The sequence below is a fragment of the Patagioenas fasciata genome, chromosome 5, assembly GCF_037038585.1.
Source record: "Patagioenas fasciata isolate bPatFas1 chromosome 5, bPatFas1.hap1, whole genome shotgun sequence".
NCBI lineage: Eukaryota > Metazoa > Chordata > Aves > Columbiformes > Columbidae > Patagioenas > Patagioenas fasciata.
Genome location: NC_092524.1, coordinates 58,582,623 through 58,601,334, shown reverse-complemented (window position 1 = coordinate 58,601,334; position 18,712 = coordinate 58,582,623). Strand labels below are relative to the sequence as shown.

Sequence of the window (18,712 nt, the reverse complement as noted above, 5' to 3'; positions counted from 1 at the left end):
CAAGTAAGACAGTTGATCCATATAGCAATCATCTTGTGACATGGAAGAAAGGTTATAACATTTCTCTTGACCAAAAGGCATATTCTAACCAAAATTATTCTATGATTCTGTCTGCACAAACCAGAGACAACAGTTTAAGTGACCACTCTGACTAGCAATGTAAGGAGCATACGGCGAGCTTCCTATCTGCTTGTAGGAGCAAATCCTTTCATAAAAATATATCTGTGTTTTGTTTTCTTTGGATTTGATCTGAGCAGTCCAATGGGGAGGAAATGTTGCACTTCTTTTATAGTTAAGTTTAACCAGTACTCTGATACATCCATTCTGCAGCCTCTCCTTATACCAGGAGAGTTTACTCCTTGAACACTAGTCAGCAGAAACAGTGGATGTCATATAAGGGTCAAGTGTGACTATATCTATTATTGCAAAGCCTCATGTGACCACAACCACACAGCAAACTTCACTCCAGCTCTCCAGCACACTCCTGCCTGTCCCTCCACCCAGGCTTTCTCAGCAGTTCCAAAGAGCTACAATTAAGCCCATATGAAAAATCACTACAACAACAACCACCAAAACAGCTCTGCAGAGAGCTGCATTAGGAGGCAGAGGAGACTTGAGTAACATATTAGGAGGACTGGAAGTAAAATTCTCTCTTTGTTTAAGCAATTCATGTAATAACTTCTTTTTTTTTTTTACTTTTTCACACTAGTTATTTAATATAGTCATTGTACTTGGTTATAGCAGTTTGAATTGGGATGCTGCCAAAAATACAAAAATACACAGTTTAGCAGAGTCTGAAGGGTTTGATATTTGAACAGAACATTTTACTTTAATGAACTTCCCCTCATCTGACTTGAAAAGAGCTTATAGGGATTTTCTCATAATGTTCTCAAAGAGCTGGGGTTGCTTTGAGGCATGGGGAAACCACCAAACCTTAAATAGCTTTACCCAGCAGGAGATTTTACCAAGTAAATAGCAGATATATATACATATTTTTAATAAAAAAAAAGGATGGTCTGGTTCACACAGAAAAGACACAAGTGCATTGTGCTTATTCCCTGTACTACACTCTCAATTTTGCAGCCAGCTTACGAAATCTTTTCAGTCAATATCCCAGTTGATGTTTCAATGTATATTAGATTTAACCAATGAAATGGTAGCATATAAAGGCATACACATTGGATGTGGACATGTTTTTAAGGATACATTTCAAGAAGAGGAAGAGCCCTAGATGTGAGTTGGGGTGGTCAGGAGACAGAATGACAATAATACAGCAAAATTAGTAATACCAGGGCTCCTACCATGACAGGCACTGCAGGGAGAGCAGAGCTGCTGTGGCTGGCCAGGCACCACCAGGCAGGGTTTGGGCACAAATCTAGCTCAGCATAAGTCTTTGCTGCAAGAATAGATCTTGTGCACTCAAGTTCTACTATGTACCTAGAGAGGAAAAGTCAGCCTTGCCGCAGGAGTGTGATAAATCTGAGGAAACTTTTCTGAGAGACAAATATCTTAACTCCCAAGAGAGAGCATCTAGTTAAATAGTTATTTTAAGACAGTAATTACAGGGGGAAGGGGAGTTTCATTTTTCTTCTACACAACTAATTATTAGGAAAAAAAGTCAATAGGTGACAGGAAATTTGTATTTAAAAATTCCTAGAGCAGAACAAAGTATGAAAGAGCAAAGTATTGTAAACAGTCTGACCTCAGTTTTGTTGTTTCGTTGGGAAATCGCCCTTCTTTAAGTAGTCAACTCTAATTAGAATTCACTTGCATATTACAAAGATCAAAAATTATTATGTACTAATATAAGATTCCAAATTTCAGAATTCCACATTTTCCGTCCTCGGCCATTTTACTGCTTTAATCAGAGAAATTAACGAAGCAACTTTCTCTTCCCAGTCCATTTAAGTAGAGTCTAAGCAATATCCTCTCTCCACTAATTTCTTCATTCCTAGAGATGAACCTACATGGCTAGAAAATTTGAGCATCAAACAATGAGTCATTAAAGTGACAGTTTCAAGTTGCAAGCCTGAAAAACCCACCTAGTGTGGCCTGAAGTAATGGTATTTCTCCTTTGCTACTTATTGACGTAACTTCTTTTTCTCTTTGCAAAACATTTCACTTCTTACCAGTAGTTCAGTTGAAGCCTCTATTGCTTTCATTTCACTGTTACCACATAACTCTTTTAAATTATTTTGATGAGCTCTTAGATAAAGTTACAAAATGCAAAAAACTATGCTATGGCAAGAGCAGATAACTGAGTCTCTTCCTGAGCCAACCCGTGGCTTATATAACTGTCACTTCCTTTTATCCCATGTGTTCATCATAAGGCCTGTCGCACTGGAATAACGGTCTTACCACTATCATCCTTATGTGGAAGAACTCCAGCATGATACAGGTTTTTGCAGTAGGTCAGGCCTCAGAAAAGTGAGCATTTTAAAACCTTGATGCCATACATTTGTCTCAGAAGAATGCAGCCTTACCTGTGCCCTTGGTAGCTGGGAAACAGAAAATTCCTTTAAATAATTATCTAGCATACCATAGAGTAAATAAAATTAATTGACTGTTACTCTTTATGGTAATGCAATATCATTCCTGAAATCCAGGCTCTATAGCATTGTAAAGAGGTGTTGCGACAAGGATGGGTGTCCTGAGGATTACCACAGTAGGAAGCAAAGATGAGACAATAGTGCATCACCAAGTGCAATCAGGATGCTGCCACAGATTCTGCATACATCACTATAGGTTCCTGCAGATTTGTTTGCAACTTGACGAAGAATTACCTAACAGATTAGCTAAACATTTGACTCTTTTTCTCTAGTTGCTTGTAAAGATGCACATTCTTAACAGACTTGTGGGGTCAGTGAGTCTGTAAGTGAAGAGCTCCCTTGGATACTCATTTTGCTGTTAGACAAAAATAGAACTGTTATGCAAAGAAGTAAATCCAAAAATTAAATACGTACTGAATAATGCTCTTAGACAATGATCAGAATAAAATCCTGCACCCCAAGGGTCATGTCATGAACTGGTATCAGTTGATATAGGTTCATTATTCATTGAAATGTCTTTCATTATTCTTACTTGTTGTTCTCATCCTGTCAATTCACTGGTTTTATTGCAGTTTCTGCCCATGGGTGCAAGCAAGTGTGAGTAGGAGATATTCATAGCGAGGCTCTAAACTGTCAGAAAAACTCACATAGCTCCAAAGCATCCATAAACATGTACAGACACAAACGCATCATTTGTCGTAACAACATGGAGATCTGCAGAGCAGAAACTAACATGCAGTAAAGCTTGAAATCATGAATTACTGCAGAGAATATCCAGTGATATCTGCAAATCTAAACTATATTCTGCTTTTTTATGAGTCAATGGATAAAACATATGTTGTGCATATGGTCTATAGGGAAGTACTGTAGATAGAAAAATTGTTAACTTTAAGAGTTACAATAGAAAAAAGGTCTTGTTTTCACCACAAGTTTTCTCATTCTTGTTTTCTTTATATTTTTAGATATGCCCCTGGCCTAGTCATCCCCTCCACCACCCTGGTATCTATTTAAGACTCCACCTGCAAGCTAAGAGGTCCCTTGGTTCAAACACTGTATTTCAAACCTGTGTCTTGCTCAGCAGGGACCATGACACACCTAGATAGGAAGAAGAGTGTACGTAAGCTTGAACTAAGCTACGTTATTACTCTCCGCAACAGTTAAAAGTCTCCACACCTTGTGGGAGAGACTATTTCATACTTTCCCAACATTCAGTTCCACAAGGGAAGCCTATTTTATGTATTTCTCACCAGGATATGAGATATGCACTGACAGATGCTATAAAACAAATTCATCCTCACTCGTTGTTGAAGCACTCTTATTGAAAAATTACTGAGAATGTATGGAGCATCTGGGTGCCTTTTCTTTGTGATAGATAACACACCCTCATCCTCCACTCTTAATGTGATTTTCAGTAATAATTAGACAATGCTTCACTGACTCCAAAAGACAGGAATTCACATGCATCAAACATAGCTTGAGGTCTGTCTGAAGTCTTGATGGAATATCAGGGAGAAATATAAGTGAACTTATACCATATTCAATGCATACCTTTTTCCTATTTTATTAGGACCTAAACATGTATTAATTATATATTAAGTAATCTTTGCAGAACTTGGCAGATGTGTTTGCTAATAGAGGGATTTTAAAATACCCTATAACATACCAACCCCAAATGCCGCTTACCAGTTATCACAGCAGTTAAGTGAAGTGTGATAGTCATAATCAGTTACAGATCTCACAGAACTGCAGAATGGTTGAGGTTTGAAGGGACCTCTGGAAGTCATCTGGTCCAAAACCCCTGCTTGGATGCCTAGAGCAGGTTGTCCAGACAGCTTTTGAGTATCTCCAAGGATGGAAACTCCACAACATTTCTGGGCAACCTTTTCAAGTGCTCAGTCACCCTCACAGTAAAAGTGTTTCCTGATGTTCAGATGTCACCATGTATGTTTCAGTTTGTGCCCATTAATTCTTGTCCTGTCACTGGGCAGCACTGAAGAGAGTTTGCCTCTCTCTTCTTCTCACCTTCTCTTCAGATATTTATATACATTGATGATATCTCGCCAGAGCCTTGTCTTCTCCAGGCTAAACAGTCCCAGCTCTCTCAGCTTTTTCTCATGAGAGATTCTCCAATTCCTTAATAATCTTCCTGGACATTTTTTGGACTCTCTCTCTAGTATGTCCATATCTATCTCGTAACTGGACACAATTTTCCAGATGTGACCTTCCCAATGTCAAATAGAGGAGAAGGACCACCTCCCTCAACTCGCTGGCAACACTTCTCCCAGCACAGCTCTTGTTACAATCTTTGCCATAAGGGCACGTTGCTGGCTCATGCTCAACTTGGAGTCCACCAGGACCTCCAGGTCATTTTCTGCAAAGCTGCTTTCCAGTTGTGTGGCCTCCAGCCTATATTGGTGCATGGGGTTCTTCCTCCCCAGGTGCAGGACCTTGTATTTCTATTTGTTGAACTTCGTGAGGTTCCCTTCATCCCATTTCTCATCCCTTCTTGTAGAAGTCCCTCTGGGTGGTAGAACAACTCTTCTGTGTACTAGCTACTCCTGCCAGTTTTGTGTCATCTGCAACTATCATTTTATCCTTCATATGATGATTTCAATGAGATTATAAAATACCACCTAAAAATATATAGACTTTATTTTGAAAGTATGGTCCCACAAGCACTTCTTTGCCAACTACCATCCACAGAACAACAGTAAACACATTGCAGTTGCTTGGCAGATACCTTACAGCGCCTATTAATATCTGCAACGAAAAGATCATGACTGGTGCTCTGTGAGAAAAGTACTGAGTTAACCATGTTACACTGGTACAAAAACGCAGGGAATTTCTCCTGTGGAAGTGCTGTATTGCTCCTGAACAAGCACAGTGTTAATGAAAAAAGTGAATAAAGTTCTGCCTGTATACCACATCAAAAGATCTTGCAGTAAACCTCTGTCCAGGCATTCAAGGTGGGATACCACTGCCACTTTGGTGACACTCGTAACAGAACAAGTCTCTCTTTCTGTTTGTCATTCAGAGCTATTTCCAATGGAATGCTGCTGGCCTGCCTTGATGGTCTCTACTACCACTGTATGATTCTCACATTAGCATTTACGTGCTATCCATTGAAATGTTCATTACAGGAACATAAGGAACAGATCTACTTTGCCGTCTTTGAAAAGGCTGACATTTACATAGACCAGCACTGCTCATTTGCAAAATGGAGACTGATTTCAAAAAACCTTTAGTCAAAGTTCCCACAGGACAGCAGAGATGACAGTAATCAACCTAGCCGTGACTAATAGTCTGACACTTCTTTACAGTAGGACACTCTCCAGTTGCTGGAAAGCATTGAAGGGAGACTGAAACATTACCAGAGAGAGCGCCAACTTTTAGGCTGCTCAATTTCTGCTGAAGTACTAGAGCAGGAACCTTTGTGGATCCACTAATACACAAGAAAAGCAGACCTTTTCATCTGGCTTTTGTAACTTTCCAAATCACACCGATCTGTTAATTACTTCAAGCTATACCAACCTACCAAAAGCCTTTTCACTTAAACCACAAATAACAGGTGGAGGGACTAGATGATACTGAACACTTTTGAAAGTCACACCTGATATTTTTATGGATCTGTGAAGGTATGATGGATATTGTCACTGCGATAGATACCAAGTATAAGAAAAACAAGGTTCTAGGCAGAGGCAATCTTCATATACATATATATATATGTATAATTTGATCCCACTGTGAAGAGCAAATACTCAGTTCCTTCATCAGATCTGAGAGGGCAGCAATGAGGCTCATGTCAAATCCTGGGTAGGAGCAATGCTTCGAATGTTTGGTTCTCCCAACATTAATATCAGTGCTGTGCACTGCTGAAGTCACCCAGCAGTATGAATTTGATCTGACTCAGACATGGGCACATGACTGCAGTTCTGTCAAGCTAGTCAGACGCTATGGAGCTGAATTCTTTTATGCTGGCTCTGTGCTAGGTGAGGAGGCAGGGGTAAAATGCACTGAGCTGACTCAACAAAGACTTCTGAACAAAGATCCACCAGAAGCTCAATCTATTGCAGCCTATAGCTATGGCATTTTGGAGTGGACTTTAGGAGCCTTCAGCCCAGCTGCAAGCTATTGGCATATCAATAACACCATTTGAGAGACAATTTGTTAGCGCCTGCAGAGCAGAAATCAATGTCAAAAGGAGACATGTAAGGTCACCAGCCTTATAGAAGAGCAGGAAGACCAAACATCTAAAATCCACTAAACATGGAGAGGTCTGTTCAAAAGTAGTTTAAATAAAATAAGTGTTTCTATTTGTAACTTGCATTCATAGCACTGATATCATGATTTCTGTCCTCGATTCATCCCTTTCTGTCTTATGTACCCAGTGCTGAAAATATGATTGTCCAAGTGCAACTAGAGGGTTCAAAGTTGCAACATTTATAAATCAGTGATCTAGCACTACAATGCTATGTTTTCCAGCTGCACCATTTTCCCCAGAGTGGTGTCAGGATTAAGCCTCTGCCCTGTTGCTGCCACCACGGGACCATGATATCTGGCTGAAGTCCTGAACTTTGTAAGATGGACATACAGTATGTGGTCAATATGTCAAAATCTTTCAGGGTCCTGTCCACCCTTAGGCTCCCTCATTTTGTCACAGTGTGACAGACTTTTTGCTCATGTCAACAGCAGCGATTTCAAGAGGAAGATGCCAACATCTACCCGTGGACAATATTTGTTGAAGTCAGAGCTGGCCAGGTACAAAGCCTGGGAAACATCAGCCCAAAAGTTATAAGTAACTGAAATAAAATGAACATATAATTCAGTGAGATTCAGCATTACTCTGCAATGAAAATACTGCTTCTGAAGCCTGAATCTGCTGTCCTTTTATGAGCTACTTTCTATGCTGAAGACTATAAATCCTTGATCAGATTATCTTCCTGAACTGTAGAATATATTGAGTCAAGTTCAATTTAGTTAGGCAAGAGCAACACTTACTGAAATCAGAGAAAGAGCAAAAGGGGTTCCTATGAATCAGCTGCCCTGGCATTGACAACAGATTGTCATACAAGGATTAATAAAATCTTCGACATACATGGTTATTTGGAAGAATAAGTCTGTGCTCAGTGGGCCTAGACCCTACAGAAGCATGAAATGACTTGGTAAATTGTGGGGACACATCTTTCCCAGGTACTTAGGTAGCTGGAGATCCCAATATAGTACTTGTCTACCTCATTACACAGCTAAATACCTTTGAAAATGTAATCTTCAGTCATACTCTCAAAGGAGACAGATTTCTAGAGGTGCACAGATGTACAGGAGGTTTACAAATTGCTTAGTTTTTTTACTTCACAATAAAATCAATGCAAGTTAAGGGCCTCATATAAAACCACATCAATCCACCTGATTAAGAAACACAGCCCCTAAGATCAGTGAGGCTGGAGCTCTTGGAAGCTCCCAAAATTACGCTTCGGCTTTCCATGACATAGTCCCCAGGCAGCTGGGAGGAGGACCTGATCAATGGGAAGGAGGACGGGTGAGGTGTCAAGCCTGAACCAGAGTTGGGTTGTCAAGACAGAGGTCTTGCAATGACGGGGAACAGATGGCCCATAGAAAAGCTGACATTAAAACAGGCCAGTCCAGACCTTCACGAAGACGCCGTAATCATATCTACACTGTTTAAAGCAAGCCGTGGGTTTGCTTAGACCATTTGAGAAGGTGTTTTTCTTTAAATAGCAATGTGGGATGAGAGTTGCCACTTTCAATTTAATCACCCTTCCTTAATATAGCCTGGTGCTTTGCAGCTGGATAATTAACCTTGATATTCATTTGGACTTCAAAACACACAACTCCCATTGCTGTCAATTAGCTGACAGTACCGACTGTGTGTTGATGGAAGATTTTTGTGTGACCCTGGCAATATGGCATTTGGGAAATTTCAGTAGCTAATACAATCATCCTTCTGGAGAAAGTCCTTCACAAATGACTCTAACAATTTTAGAATGGGAAGTGAGATTGTGAATTTGTCACTGAAATGAGTTTGCAAACAAAACAGATGTTTATTAAAGTTTACTTTCTGTTCCTACTGCAATGCTGCTTTCTAAAAGATCCCTCCAGATAATTCTCAGACCTTCTTTGTTACCTGGTCATGTACAGCTCTGAGCACAAGGAAGATGCCTTGATCTCAGCTACAGCATTCAGAAGTTATCACACTTTTTAATATTAACATAAGGCTGGAGAGAGGGTTATAAATGCTACAAACCAATTTTTGATATATGAGGCGGTGCAATATACACTGCAACATGAAAATGGAACACAGTATGGGAAGGGCCAGTGGCACTTTACTTTTTACACTGATTTCTTTGTGCTAATAATACAGAGTTACAGCCTACTGGTAACAAGATTAAATTAGCAGGTAGCAAGAAGTTTGAAGACTATTTTCCTGTTATCCCACAGTGGGTCACACTCTGCTAATGAGTGTTAACCCCGCAATCAGGCAAACATTCATCTTGAGAAATGAACAACCTCATTCATGGTTTTTAAAGCAGCCATAACAGTCAACAACTAAAATGAAATTGGCTGAAACACCGCTACTTTCCTTTTTAAGTATTGTTCTTTCTCACCTGTGAGAATGGGAGCTAATGGCAGAAGTGAAACGTTCTTGTAGCAAAAGTCAAGAGCAGCCCGAGTCACTTCCAGGCTAGCAACCTGCCTTGTAGCAAATAAGGAATAGTTGATGCTCAATCTAACATTTTTGCATGGACTAACTAGAGACTTTTGTGAAGGTTTCTAATGTGAGTTCGATTTGACCTCTACATTTTCAAAATACGTTGCCTCATCTACTGATTAAAAATAGCAAAAAAATAGAAAAAAAAATATATTGGTCTGTTGTGCTTTTCCCTGGATTTGAGAATAACATCAACCTTTGGGCCTTTTTCTGAAATATTCTGACAGCAGCAAAAATACTGACTACTCCATTTTTTATACAGGGTCAACATTACGAAGAGGAAAAACGGGCTTTGAGCCATGAAATAATTGCACTCAATAATCACTTAATAGAGGCCAAGGTGACAATAGATAAGTTGTCAGAAGACAATGTAAGTATTTAATTATGGGTACATCTTGAGATTATATTCAGAAATAAATTAGGCCATGCACTTTCCAGGAAACTATAGAATAATTTCTTATTGTTTACATAAAAAGTAACTTGTCGCCTTGACAGTTAAAAGTCATGTTTGATTGTTTCCATAATTTTGTAAATCCAATTCTCCTTATGATATGGTGTTGTGGTGAGGTTTTTCACTTTTTTTTTCCTTACATCTAACCTAAAACAGATGAAAAAAATATTCCAAGAAATGGCAATATTTCCACATTGATTTTGCCATTGGTTCCAGTCTAGTAGAGCAAACTGGTGGATGTACATGCTCTGAGCTCTTGTGTGGATGCACATGCTCTGAGCTCTTGTGTGGATGCATGTATGGGGTGAGGATTCATCAAAAAGATTTCAGATACAGGGTAGAGCCTGACATTTACTGTAATTCCTCTGGAAATGGGATACTCAGCACAAGTGAGCTCTACTAGCAGAAAACAGAATTAACCCAACCTGGTCACTCAGATTATTCGGGGATCAGGAGCCAGGTTTTTCCCAGCTGTGGTTCATGTGTAATAATGTAACAATTTCTGTGTAGAACAAAGCAGGGAACATCATTGGCAATTGTCACCCTGCATCTCATTAAACACTGCTGAAAACTGGTATGTACACTGCAGCTGGCAACCCAGCTCATGAAAACCTTCCAGGGACAAACCTAAAACAGACAGCAAAGAAAGGAACATTGCAGGCATTTAGTTCATTATTGTGCCATTTCTTAGACACCTAATAAAAAATTCATCTACAGAAGACATGTTTCTCTTCGCACTTATTTTTCAGCATCTTACATTCAACCTTCCCATATTTCATATGAACTCTTAATCATGGCAGGGAGCATTTGATCCCATTAATATGACTGTTTATGTGAATTATGCCTATGTGATTAATAGGTTTCCAGCGGAAACAAAGAGTTCACAATCTGGCCCTTTATTTTTTATAGAAATTGTGCTGAAACAATGGTTAGTTCATAACTCTAGTAGTTGTAACTAAAGGAACCTGGCAAATGAAGTGGACTAAATTTAGGTTTTAGAAACATGGGTATAAATCGAGAATAACTCAGCTGATATCAGTGGCATTATTTCAGGCTTAAAATGGAAGGGAAAATATTGTAACATTCTCCCAACAAGTATTCATGCATTTACACTACTTCTCTGAGTCAGGATTGAGCCTAGATTTGAAGGAGTGTTTTCAATAATCATAGCTTTTAAAAGGCAGCTTAGACTGGACTGAACTACAGAGTATTCTTTTTCAATAATTATTCTGGACTACAGTGAACATTAGAGTACAGTTCAGAAGCCTCAAATAACAGTACTACTTCTTCACAATCGAGGTTGATTCAGAAACAAAATCCTACCCTTAGTTGTGCAGCATGACTAGTTAAAGGTTAAATTCTGAACTCTAAAATAAAGAACTATGAAAAAAGATAATATAATGCCTAATAAGTAGAAAGTGTTAAACTGAAGAATCCTACATGGAGAGAACAGGTTTTTGTCTTGCCAATATTTCTTCTTTTGATTATATTTCCCCTTATTCTTCTGACAGATATGTAAAAGGATGCAAAAACGTATTTTAGACTATGAAGAACACTTTTTGCATTAATTGCCAATTATTGTTCTAGTTGCCAGAGATGTGGCTAGTTTCCATTTGGATAAACATTAAAGGACAGAAAGTCACCCCAGTCCTATGGCATGTCCCAGCATGTACACGTGGTACATTCAACCCATATATAATTTTTCTGTAGCAATTTTTAAAGCTACTAAAAATAAAGTGTCAGAAATACTTTTTGTGCTCTCCATGACAACTGCTTCACAGAAACAGAGCCTCAGAGCTTTTGAAGAAAGGATTAGATTTTGGAGTGATTTAATTTTTTGTGTGCCTAGTAATTCCATATGGAACTTGGAGTACTTAGTGCTGCATATTGTGCAGCAATATATTATGTGTTTAATGTGCATGTAACGTGTCAAAATCACTTGCACATGAAACAGATTTTGCTTCTAAATTATAGAATTCCTACTGTTTGCATCTGTTTTCAGGAATAAAAATAGTGTGTACCAATATAAATTTTAAGACTTGCATAAATGAATGTATCTCCCCAGTACATTTAAGGCAGAAGTGGCATGTATAGAAGCTTGTATAAACACACACACACACACAAAAGAGTACCTGAAGACCCTTGAATATGAAGATATAATGAACTAATGATCATAGAAAAAACACCTTTACTACCTTCATGCCTCACAGACTCCCAGGAATATCTCATTGTATCTGTTATTACAGAGTAGTTCTAAAATTGTATTTCGAAACAAAGAGAATTTCCACCTTTCCTTTTCATAGAAAATTTCTTTATCAGTTCTGCAAAGAACAAGTAGAACAGTAAAAATCTGCATATGATAAAATTAAAACACTAGCATGAAATAAAATTAAAATCATTGCAGTATTCAACACCTTTTCTCTATAAGCATTTTCTAATTTTTACAGGTTAGCCCAGCCTTGTGTCCATCGTACCTTTATGTTTTGTCTGTCTTATCTATGCCCAACAATAAAGTCAAATTCTGAAGCACCTTGACTAGAAGCAACATACAACTCTCACCTCCAGGGACCTAAAGATACTGGTTGAAGGATATAGTTATAGTCATGTGTGCTAAATTAAATTTAGCTGAAGGGCAAATCTATGTACTGAGTTTTCCCATTAAACAGGCTGTGGGAGCCATTCAATAAAAAAAAAAAAAAAAAAAAAAAAAAGTATAAGAGGCTTGTTTAAATTCTCTTTTTCCCTGTGTGGAATTCTCATGGTAATTTCTTATCCAGTAAAAATACCCTGTTCTGCAGTATCAAATATTTGCAGTGAGACTTAATATGTTTGTGTAGCTGCATTCTGCAAGATATGAAAGGAGCCAGGAACCAGCAAGAAAGTTTCATAAGACAAAGGCCATCCTTTTATAAAACAATACAATGTGTATTTCTGCAATGAATTTCTCCCACAGTCTCATAAAACTATTTAAACATTTTCTAAAGTAGTATCCTAGTGCTGATCTGGATAAGACTCAGTAAAAGTTGTCTGTTCTTACATTTTCTTTTTGTTTAAAAGATCAGATTTATTTTAGCCTTCATAGAACCATGCATGTTAACAATACAAAGTCCAGTTCCTAATGGTAAGTATCCATCTTTTGAAATGTGGATTACTGTTCTGTAGTAAGAGTTCTCAAAATTCTCTTTTTAGTAATTTTATCTGCCCTCAAGGAGTAAAAGAGGCAAACATCTCAGGACTCTGCAAGAAACACAGAATCTTAATCTTAAGTATGTTCCACACCTCCCCAAAGGAAATTTTTAAAAGATTGCTCAGGCATGAAAGAAAGGCTGAAAGCCACAAGCTACTTGCAGACTTTAAAAAACAGGTTATTTTTTGTTTTTCTAGGAACTCTATAGGAAGGACTGCAATTTAGCTGCTCAGTTGCTCCAGTGCAGCAAGAATTACGACAGGGCACATAAGCTTTCGGAGGTAATGTGACTGAACTTGGTGAATATTCAAATAAATAAATATTTTATGGAAAACAGATTATTTTACATGCATCAATTCCAGAACTTGTGTGCCCTTAAGGCTTTGATTCCACACACCCTTGGGCTTGTGCACCTGCTGGTGCTCTGTGCTGACAAAACCACAGCCAGTGATGGAACTGGAAGTTACAGTCTTCCTCAGAACCTCGGCTGTCTGGTAGAATGGGCCTGCACTGATCACATGAAAAACAAACATTTTAGCCAAACCAAAGTGTTAAGAACACTGGACTGCAAAATGCAGGGGGGCAAGTGGGGGGGTGAGAGTAGGGAAATGACAAGCTACAGGCATCAGAGATTCTGATATAATCAATTTTCCTCCTGAAGCTATTTTCCAGTCCAGCTAATTTCTAAACCTGAATTTTAAAATGGACTGACAGAACAAATATCTTTCTCTAAAGCAACCAGAGCACTGAATGATTGATTTCCAAGGTGTAGACTTTAATTAGTAATCCTCGCTTCCAAGGAAACCTGGCTTGAGAACAGACTCCTTGAAGGGGAGGCAAATATTATCTTAGTGAACAAGACCGCCTTTAGGGATGCAAGCCCTACACAAAGCAATAGCACCTTCCTCATGTGTATTGCTTTGTTGAAGGTCATGGATAAAAGTCTTCTCTTTTTCAATCCCATCAGGTTAATGTCCCCCAAAATGGTCTCTCTTGTGCAATTCTGCGGTGGAATAATGGAAATTGAATGTGGAATGTATAAACCATTTCTGAGCCAGTAGAGTGCTCCAGAGCACTAAACAACTTTGGTAAATAAGGATAGAGTAAGAGTTCTGTCAAAAGGGCAATGATTTTCTGGAACTGAGACAGAACTTCCAAATCAACCATTATCCTGGTCATGCTATTTTTTTCCTAGTAACTGACTTTGCTTAGCAAATCATATCCAGGAGTTACCAGGACTTTACCAACACTTGAAAGCACCCTACCTGTTGGCAAGAATTAGGACCTCAAATGTAGTGGTTCACTTGTAGAAAACTATCACAATTGTGGGATGTCCCCACCATTTCCCAGCCTGTCATACACTCAATTGAATAGGCAAGGCCTCCACTCTTAAGTTTGAGTATTTATTAATTTAGCAAGTATGAATGTGCTGTCACAGCAAATAATTTCCTTACAAATGCAAATATTGCCTGACAAAGTATTGTAGATTATCCAAAAGCCTAAACTATAGTACAATACAGTAATGCGACAGCAATATCATTATAGTAATTCCAGTTTCCAGTGCAATACCTTAAAAATAATGTTCTTTTTCTTAACACATTTCATAATCTAAATAATGTATAAAAAAATAGATCAGACAGTAGTGTTACAGTATACTAAAGTAATAGCTGCCCCATACAGCAGTTTCATATTAAATGAACTGTATTTTTTTCCTCATTTCTGTGGCAATTTACAGCAGCCCTATTTTACAACCTGTTTGTTCAATCTACGCTGCATCTGTACTTACTATGACTAATATTGCTGTCTGCCCGCAGATTGGCAATATCACACTCTTTATTTCCAATGGAAGACATATGAGCTCATTAACAACACAATGATTAATCCAAAATATCCTGGAAGGTCTGTTGGTTAAAAAAACATTCATTCTATTTCACATTAAGAATGCCATTTCAAAACATGCCATATTTTGAATACATTTAGTTGAGGGGACTAAACCAATTTTAAAAACTTCCCAAAGAATCTAAAAGAGGAGCTCCATACCTTATACAACATCAGATCATTACAAGGAGCAGGCATCTTAAATTTCTCTTTCTTAAAATAGCGACAGGAAGACACCACTTCAGTATTTCTTGGGTTCTCTCTTTAGAGAAACAAAGGAGGGAGTGGGTCATTAGGGTGAGAAGGGAAACCACTGAATATTTGGTAAAGAGGAACATGATTTCTAGTTATAAAATACAAGTGCTGAGTAAATCAGAGTTCAGCCAAGTATTTAAGGGCTGAACTCCTAAGTAGTGTAGATCAACATGGGTATCAAAAGAGTTATCACAGTTACAAACTTGAAACCTAGTGCAAATGTGAGTTCTTTTGATTTCCAGCAAGAAATACTGAGAGACAGCCACCATGCAGCACTCTCTCATATCCCTGTCTGATCATTGATTGAGATCCAAAATGAGTAAGGAAGATAATACTGGACAGCAAGCATGCCTGGCGAAACCTGCCTAGGCATCACCTACCAGGATTTTCAGCTACACCGAGGAACATAGGGTCTCAGTCTCTTCTGGTCCACATGACAGAATGGCAGGTGGAACCACTGTCCATAGACCTGATCCTGACTTCCTCCAAAAACTATACGAGTTATGATGCATAACAGACTTATTGATTAATTTTGAATAGTTTGCCCCAGGAATCATAATGTATATTCAGGTTTCAGGTCTGGTTTCTATTAGTGTAGTAAGAAACCAGAAAAGCAGTCAGCTAGAAGCTGCTGTAAAGGAAGATGTTGAGGCTTATATAGATGGGTGATCTGACAAGCAGTGTCCGAGTGCTGGGGCAAAGCAGTCAGTTTGATTTGCTTCTTACCCAGCACAGGAAAGCTCCTGTCACAGCAGCCAGTACCATGGCTTTAAGTGTCAGTGAAACCAACTTTCCTGCCTCTTCAAAGAGCATTGTTTATCAAATGCAATGCTTGAGGGCAGGAGCCAATTTGGCACCAGGTTGGAGGCAAGATGAGCTCAAAAAAAGGCAAAAGAAGAATAGAATAGATGTGATCTCTTCCTCCTCTTTCCTCACCTTAGCAGAGACCTCCACATGCCTCCACTCCAACTGCAAATCAGACATAAGCACACAGTCTGGAAAGTGTTGCTGTAGGCTGTAATTCCCTACCTGTCTTTTTAAAATTGTTGCTTGATACATTCTTTACAACCTGAATTAACTTGGCAGGAAACATTTCAATTTCACAATGTTTTCCATGAGGGGAAGAAGATGAAGATTTCCAAATGTTAAAAAGTGAAAGTAATTTGATTACATTTGTTTTCAGAAATGCACAAAGATCGTAGCCACCACATTAGTCAAAGAACCATGTATACTGAGCCATATACTGTAAAGAGCACTCTTCTATCGATGTTGTATAGGCCCAAGCAGACACCAGCACTGTTGTTCACTCTTTTTTCCTGTCCCCTTTGTCATCTCTTTATGCTACAGTTGCCGTCCGAATTTCAGGAAAGAGTCAGCATCCATCTGGAAAAACACGGCTGCAGCCTTTCTGTCCCCTTGTGCCACACATCATACGCTGATACCATACCCACTTGTGTCATTGCCAAAGTACTGGAAAAACCAGATCCAAACAGCCTGTCTTCACACCTGTCAAGCCCATCTACAAGGGATTTTCAGGACTCTACTGGAAAACTTGGACAAAGGCCCCAGTACAAGTCAGACATCTACTGCAGTGACACCGCCCTTTACTGCCCAGAGGAGAGGAGAAGGGAGAGGAGACAGAGCGTGGACACACAGGTGAAAGATGTGGGGTTCCTGAGGTCCCAGAACTCCACAGACAGCACCGTCGAAGAAGACGGTTTCCATTCCAGCTTCTCTCATGAAGCCTTCCCAGAGTACATTACCTCCCTGCCAACCTCCAGCTCCTATTCCAGCTTCAGCGTCACCTCCGAGGAGAAGGAGAACGCCCAAGCCAACACTCTGACGGCCTCTCAGCAAGCGATCTACATGAGCAGCCGAGATGAACTGTTTGAAAGAAAGTCACCTGCAGGTTACGAGCATCAGGGAAGTCCTAGGTTTGCCAAGTCCAAACCTGCCCAGCACATGGAGCTTGCCGACGACAATGAGAACTCACCCACTTTTACTAGGACTCTGTCTCCTTATGCGAACGAACCTTTTCATTTCTCAGCCATAACACCACAGCAGGCTTTAGCAAACCAGAAAATGAGGAATGAATGCAGGGGCACCCACCTTTCAGAAGAAGACTTGCCTGGGCGATGGAGGCAATTGAGCGTGGAGGACATTGGTGCATACTCTTACAGAAACACTGGCAGGCTGTCACCCTGTAGCTTTTCGGAGCAGTACTACAGCAGCCCAATTAAAAAGGGAGACAGTTGCACAAGTCCCATCTATGCTAGTTACAAAGCAGATAGCTGCTCAGAAGGAGACGATATCTGCCAAAGCAGACTTGTGGATTCTTGCTTCCTGAGAACAGACAGTGGTCTGAATATTGACATCAGCACTAGCTGTAAACAGGAAAAATTGCCCACTTATAAAACAAAAGAATCGAGAGACCAAAAAAATGAAAGGATCACCGTCCAGTTATGCAGTAGCAAAAACATCGAAAATAGCCCGGTATTGAAAAGAGAATACGTGGACGTGAGCCCCAACAGCTCAGCAGAGTCCCTTAACCAGAGTTCAGTGGAGGCTTCAGAAATCCACCAGTCTTCCATGGAGCAAGGAAGCCATTCGGGTATTCACAGCAAACAGCAGCAGTTTCAACGGACTGGGAGTACTGGTTTGAGTCGGAAGGACAGCCTTACAAAAGCACAATTATACGGAACCCTTCTGAACTAGGCATCTTCCAAAACGGCAATAAGACAACAAACAAAAGGAAGCAAACAGCATTTGATACTTCTGGTGAACAATAAGGTTCTAAGAAACAGGATTATTATAAAATATATATTCATAATGGTACTAAATGTTCAAAGAAAATCTCTTCAAAAATGTTACACAGCACTTTTCACTTAACATTCTTTCCACATGGGAGACTGTCCCCTCCCCTCTTTTATAAACCTGAAATATTTTTATAAACAAAATGGTATTTATTAGACTATCCTAAGCTATTTGAGCAGAATTCTTTTCCCTTCAAGCAGCTTTCTTATTTATTTTTGTGCATGAGGCCATCTGTGCCTATACTCTTGGAGGAAAAGGGTAAAATCATGACGGCGGTGATAAAAAATAAATCCACCCGATAAAATACCATAAAATGTCATGTGAAAACAAAACAAAAAAGAATGGTGAATTTGAATAAGTATATTTTTTAACAAGAATGGAATTGTATCTTAAATTATTTCATACAAATGTATTTATGAGTGACTAATGTATGCACAAAGTGATACTAATATTTTGTTCTTTTAATCCACTGTGTTTCTGCTTTCCTATTTTTCCTTGTATACTACCTCAAAAGTAATTGAGGGTTTCTTTGTCACATTTTCTGTAGGCTTGCATTTATATTGTCTAAAATGCATGCAGTGTCATAATTAATACTGTATTTTGCATTACTTAATAAAAGACACCAGTGGATATATTTGGTTTGGGGTTTGTTGCATTGGTTTGAGGTTTTTTCCTTCATTAAAATACACTCTAGTCAATAGAATATGGCATTGCTCTGAGTGGCATCAGTCCAGCAGAAGTTAATGAGTAAAGCTCCTGGTTCAGATTTTTTGTGCCTTTCTTTCTCTGTAAGCTCCAGGACACTGGCTCTCAGTCCACAACCCTGGACATGGAAAGACTGCTTCTCATCA

General features: G+C 39.1%; 1 protein-coding gene across 4 annotated transcripts in view; it reads left to right on the top strand.

Moving 5' to 3' along the window:
* Positions 1–18,485, top strand: part of BEGAIN (brain enriched guanylate kinase associated) — a 118,954-nt gene extending 100,469 nt beyond the window's left edge. For all 4 annotated transcript variants that reach the window (XM_071809653.1, XM_071809652.1, XM_065839335.2 and 1 more), the window contains 3 exons: positions 9,539–9,646; positions 13,112–13,195; positions 16,395–18,485. In XM_071809653.1, coding sequence (XP_071665754.1) covers positions 9,539–9,646; positions 13,112–13,195; positions 16,395–17,762 — 1,560 coding nt within the window. In that variant the 3' untranslated portion in view covers positions 17,763–18,485. The remainder of the gene's footprint in view (positions 1–9,538; positions 9,647–13,111; positions 13,196–16,394) is intronic.
* Positions 18,486–18,712: the final 227 nt, after the last annotated feature.